The sequence below is a fragment of the Xenopus laevis genome, chromosome 3S (genome assembly GCF_017654675.1).
Source record: "Xenopus laevis strain J_2021 chromosome 3S, Xenopus_laevis_v10.1, whole genome shotgun sequence".
Classification (NCBI taxonomy): domain Eukaryota; kingdom Metazoa; phylum Chordata; class Amphibia; order Anura; family Pipidae; genus Xenopus; species Xenopus laevis.
Window position 1 is genome coordinate 59092562 of NC_054376.1, and position 6318 is coordinate 59098879.

The 6318-nt window shown below is 38.9% G+C and overlaps 1 protein-coding gene across 4 annotated transcripts in view; it reads left to right on the forward strand.

Moving 5' to 3' along the window:
- znf609.S (zinc finger protein 609 S homeolog) overlaps positions 1 to 5363 on the forward strand; it is a 47207-nt gene extending 41844 nt beyond the window's left edge. For all 4 annotated transcript variants that reach the window (XM_018255550.2, XM_018255551.2, XM_018255549.2 and 1 more), the window contains 2 exons: positions 578 to 656; positions 1612 to 5363. In XM_018255550.2, coding sequence (XP_018111039.1) covers positions 578 to 651 — 74 coding nt within the window. In that variant the 3' untranslated portion in view covers positions 652 to 656; positions 1612 to 5363. The remainder of the gene's footprint in view (positions 1 to 577; positions 657 to 1611) is intronic.
- Positions 5364 to 6318: the final 955 nt, after the last annotated feature.

The window sequence follows — 6318 nt, forward strand, 5'->3', positions numbered from 1 at the left end:
GTATTTTACCACAACCTAAGTCGTGCTCCCTGCTTGTGTGCTATTTCATATCTACCACTAGGTGGTGCTAGGCAGTGATGCTAACAAATACTTCAACAGAGGTGTCAGCTGCTATCTGGTTAGCTAATTATTGTTCTGCTGATAGGCTGCTGATGTGCTGCTTGGGGGGTGTCACTCCAACTTGCAGTGTAGCAGTAAAGAGTGAGTAAGGTCTATTACAGCACATGTTACATGACCTGAGGGCACCTGGGAAACTGAAAATATGTCTCACCCCATGCCAATTTTCAAAATTAAATATAAAAAAATGTTTGCTCTTTTAAAAACGGATTTCAGTGCAGAATTCTGCTGAAACAGCACTATTAACTGATGCAGTTTGAAAAACATGTTTTCCCGTAACAGTATCCATTTAGGTATAAATTACTTTTTCCTAAATATTTTTCTGCTTGACAAAAACATTTCATAGATGAAAAAAAGCTCAATAAGTTTTGGCCATAATTGCCACTTACAACTGCTTTTCTTTTTTTTCTACATATACTATTGCTTTTGTTAAATGTTTTTCACTGTTTACTTTGTGTAGGCCTGTCTTCTACAGCCATTGTGGCCAGTCAGCAGGGCTCAACCCCTTCACTATATCCACCCCCCAGGAGGTGAGAATGGTAAGTAGGCTACTAGGAATTCTGTTTCTTCCTTTGTTGTAAAATAGAAACTTGGGTCTGTTTATGCATCGTATAATACTTGACTATTATCCATGAGCAACGCAATATTGCTCCTGTAGCACTTTCTTCATGATTCTTTTCCACATTCACTAATATGGAATAGTCCAGCGTTTCCTATGTTAAAGGAGAACTAAACCCCCCATTAATCAAAAGTCCCCAACCCTCTTCCGCCCATTGGCCCTTCTCACTGCTTTCTCCCTCCTTAGTAACTCAGTGGAAAAAGTGTCCCTGTCATGTACATTGGCATCTCATGCAGAGTAGTGCAGTGGAGCTCTCCTGTGCCATCCTCTGGTTCCTCGCAGAAGTGAGCGTCGACACAGAGCTTTTTCACTCATTGCGTAGTTGGGACTATTCTAGTATCCGAAGATACAGAAGATGGAGAGCTCTACTGTGCTACTCATGAATATGCCAAGGCACATGACAGGGACACTTTTTCCACTGAGTTACTAAGGAGGGAGAAAGCAGTGCGAGGGGCCAATGTGTGAAGTGTTGTGCAGCTTTATGTTCTTTATAGTAGTGTCTTGAAAAGAATCATAATGCTGGAGAATCATAATGCTGGGAGTGCACATGGTTGTGTATTTTCTCGTGTTTGTGGTTCCTCTGTCTACTTCCTTAATTTCAAAACTCAATGGCTCCTGTAATGCATTATGTCTGAGAATCAAAGTATCTTTAGAACAGAGCATTACATCATGTGACCCTTTAAATCATCTGCTGAACTGATACGGTAGGATTGGTCCTGTATGGGGTTGGCCAAGTGTTATAGTTTTATTTATTCGGCCATATGGTTATAACACTTAGACTGACAAGAAGTAAAGATAAGCAGAAACTCTGTGCACTTCTGTTATACTAGCACAGTATTTATATCTTTTTATGTTTATTCATTTTTCTCCAACAGGAGTTGGCACCAGTTACCTGTGTACAAACCAAGTCATGTGACCGGATCACAGGACATCTTGGGAACAATAATCTGTGCATCAGTTAAATGGTGTTGGAGACTATCTGCGCTAGAATTTTCTGCAGAAGCCTTGAGTTTCCTGCTCTGATTACAGACACCCAAATTAGTCCCACCATCTTAGCTCTTAACAGCATCTACCTTCCAGAAACCTGGACTGTATTTATTCAAGTTTGCTTCCAGCAATAAAGGAGGCCTACATGAAAAGTTTTCTGGATTTTTCAAAATGTGCCCAGGATTTTTTCTGTGAATGCAGCATTCAGCATATTATTCATGAAGCAGCATCCTATGGGGACTGGGATGGTGTCCTTGGATACAAACTGCTGTTAAATTTTGTTCCACCCTTTCACGTTATAGAAAAATAAATTGTTTTATGCTTATTAATACACTCCACCGTTCAGCCTGTGAACATTTTTCCCTGTATGATTTTAGAGTCAAGATGAGATTTACATCCTCTAAACTTTCCAGACTGATAAGTGGGGCGGGCATGTGAACTTAATAAGGTGAATAGTTTTATACTAGTCAGCTGTATGAAAGTGAGGACATTTGTTTTGTGTATTCCCATGGACTCCTTCATTTTGTCTACCGTGCTAAGTCTCTGTTGGAGTGAGTTCTTGGCTCTAGCTTTCACATGGAGCCTGAAAATCCAGGAGCCTTGCAAACCAAGGTGGGTGCAAGAAGAGGATTTCCCGTAGTTCATGGCACAAAAATTGTCCATTGCGCAGAAGTGTTGTCATGTGTTCCTATGTATTTTGTTGGTGTTGCTGTAGAGACTCTGGGGCACAAGAGTTAACAAAATCCCACACTAACAAATTCCAGTACATGCTTGGACCTTGTTGAAAAGCTGCAAATTCTTTTAACCAGAGAGCTCTTAAAGGAAAATTTGAATCTATATTGCCTTTGGTACACTCCTTTCCCATCCCAGTTTCTTTGGGGAATCGGAAGTAATTGAGTAAGCAGAAAGAGACATCACAACTGTTATGTCATCGCGTGGGACTCCTATAAAAGCCCATGGCTGTGTAAAATGTAAATACACCCTGATGCATCATTTTATAAAACACTAATATTAAAAATGGAAAGATACTGAAACATGCATTTTAGATCTAATAAACCACTAACTGTTCACCCTATGCAGGGTCTGAAATGCATATAATACATCTGACATATGTATGTTATAGGTATATAACAGTGTGTATATATATTTTTCTAGCTATATGTATGTATGTATGTATGTATATACACACAAACACACACACCCCAGGAAGCCTGTGTGTATATATTGATATGAATGCACAGGCCCAGCTACTTTACAATCTTTGTTTTGTTTGGTTGGAAAGCTGTTGTTTACATTGATAATGGTTTAAAATTGAGATTCGTGACTGCAGGAGTTTAGTTGCCTAGTGCCAAATTGCAAGAAATCTTCCCTTTACATAAATGAACCAAGAGTAACTGCAGCAAAACTGCACGATTTTTTTCTGTCCACTGATTTGTTCCTTTTTTTTCTTTTAATCTTTTACGGAACATATCAAACAATATATAAATATATATATGACATTGAAAATCACTTTTTTATTTTTTGCAAATTGTTTGTGGAATGCCCAGTAGTTTTTCTAATCTGACAGTCTCCAATGGGCCTATTAATGATGGGTACATATAGTGTTTCTTTTGTTATATCTCTTCTGTTCCCCAAAGGAACATTCACCCCACAATTTAGTGTAGAGAACAATGTAGGTATTTTGGGCATACATGATGATCTCATTGCATAGGAGTCACCTGGTTTAATAGTTATTGTGACTTACTACTGCATTGTTTGAATATGGTGATTGAAGTGTTTCGCAGGCTTTTTAATTGTGTTTTGCTGCTTAGGCGAATCTCGAGGTGTTGCTGCCCCATGCATCAGTAGTCAGTAAAGTCGAGCTGTCCAGTTCAGTGTTCACCCCAGGTATTTTTAATATGTTGCCCAACACTCGTAATAGAATTTTATTTTCCTCAAACCAGTACTACTGAATGCTGCGGCAGATACATGATACAAGATATATTCTACTGCAGGTGATTTAACCTTCACCTGTAGTTCTATTGCCTTCTGTTAAAAGTTTTCTTTTACAGCAGGCCAGGTTGTGGCTGCCTTTAAAGTACATTCTGTATGCTGAAAAAAACATTCTTTCTAGGGAGAAACGACACAACTGCTTTCAGCACACAAAGTGGTGTATTTATTAATATTGGAGGCAAACATCACTGGCCATAGCAACCAATCGGCAATGAGAGTTGAACAGTCACCTACAAGTTAAGCTGGCCATAGATGCAAAGATCCGATTGTTCCAATCCTCGAACGATCAGACTTATTGGACTCCCCCATCTCCCGACCTGCCACTAACCTTTCAGATCAAATAAAGTAGAACAGTTCAGCCGGTGTTCTGTCCCTACAACAATCATACGAATGTTATGTCCGACAAAACTATTGACACTGAAGATTGTCAGATCGGCAGTGCATGCAGAGATATTATCGGCAGCCTACAGAAATGTTCTAAGCTGTCCTATCGACTGAAAGACCGATCGGCATGGCACGACAGATGTTGGGACACTCCACACACGGCCCGAAAATCGTACGAATCCTCAAGATTGGATCCTTGCGTCTATGGCCAGCTTTAGAAACCAAGAGTAAAGATTTGATTGGTTGTTATGGGCAACATTACCAGTGATGTTTGTTTCCTGTGTTAATAAATATAACTGGGAATGCTGGGTGCTGTATTTCGAACATTTATAGATCCGCAGTATGTGTATTACAGCAATGCTGTCCTAAAAGAAAGTAAAACTATAGCAATATTTTTTCAAAATGGACTTTAGTTCAGTAAGCTCCTCAGGACACTGTCACACTAATCGGTTTTGTACAGCTATACTTTTCGTTCCATGGAAAGCCCTTAAAGACCATTATGGGGTTCATTTTATGTCATGGCCAAATGCACAAATATCTGTTAGCATAAGATAATCATCTGTTCTACTGCATAGATTTTTGTGACTGTGGTGGTTTTTGCACTTTTGTGAGACTTTTATTGTGCAGCCAACAATTCAGATTGGATGGCAGTGTCATTTTTTGTATCCCTTAAAATGAGCTGTTTAGAAATTCCCTTTAACCTGTTTTTCCTGAGTATAAATGAGATGAGTATTTGTGCAGTTATTCCCAAACAAGCATAATACCATAGCCGTTCCTTCACTGCATATGGTATGTCTTTTTCCTCATAAAGAATAAACTTGCATTAAGAACCAAACTCCTGCAGTAGCAGATTCATAGAGAACTTCACTTTGAGCAGCTGGAAATTATTTGCCATAATTATTCAAGTGACTTATGCTATCCCCTAACTGACATATCTATCCCAGAAAAAGAAATGGTTTGGGGTTAACCCCCCCCCCCCCATGTCAAACTCAGTTGTATTTTTAAATCCTCCAGCCTGCATTCTCAGTGGATAGGGGGCGGGGGTCTGGTCTGACAGCAGATCTTCAGATTCCATCAAAAATATGTAACACTCGTGGTCTGTCACAGTTTTTTTTTTTTTTTTTTTAATTGTGTTTGTTTTCTGCTAGTTGCACTCTTTTCTCCAGGAGACGTATGGAAGGATTTGCGCTGAAAATTCAAAACAGACAAAAAAAAATTGTATTTAACCCTTTCTGGAAGTTTTCCAATAAAGTTCTTTTTTGTATTCCTTGTTGTAAACAGAGCGGATTGTATATGGAATAAACTTTTAAAAAGGAATGTGGTGGGAGGACTGTCCTGTTCTCCTATTTGCTTTGAGTACATACCTGTATAAAGATATAAATTATATTTGTTTATGTTGGTCTTGTTGTGGATCCTGCATCTCTGTGGCAAAGCTCTCGTTTTTACTTTAGTGTGAAAGGAACAGTAACCATAGAAATACAAATGGGTAAGTAAATAGGCTGTGTAAAATAAAATATGCTGTCAATATAGTTAACCAAATATGTAATGTATAAAGGCTGGAGTGAACGTAATAGCCAGAACACTACTTCCTCCCTTGCGGCTCTCTTAAAGGAACAACCATTTCGTGATGGTCTGTGTGCTGCCTCAGAGATCACCTGACCAGAAATACTACAACTCTAACTGTAACAGGAAGAAGTGTGGGAGCAAAGACAGAACTGTCTTTTAATTGACTCATGTGACCTGGTTTGTGTGCACAGTGAATCGCACGATCCCAGGGGCCGGCCCTTGTTTAAAAATGGCAATTTTCTATTTATGATTACCCAATGGCACATACTACTATATAAGGAGATTATTATAAAAATGGTTTATTTACATGAAGCAGGGTTTTACATATGAGCTTTTTTTATACAATATATTTATAGAGACCTACATTTTTTTTGGGGGGGGGGGAGTATAGTTTTTTTTTAACTTGTTACGATTCAGTAACCAATCAGTGACTTGAAGGGGGTGGGCATACAGGCTATAACTGTTCAGTTAGTTTGCCTTTGAATTTGACCTGCATTTTATTATGTTAGACATTTATTCATTCCAGCCTTTATAAATTACATTTCTCTAAGCGCCCGTACCTGTCAGTGCAGATGCTAGGGGTTTATTTATCTTTCCCCTCTGATGATAAGTCACTCTTCTTTCTATTTAAGCTGTTGGCTCTGCCCTCCTTT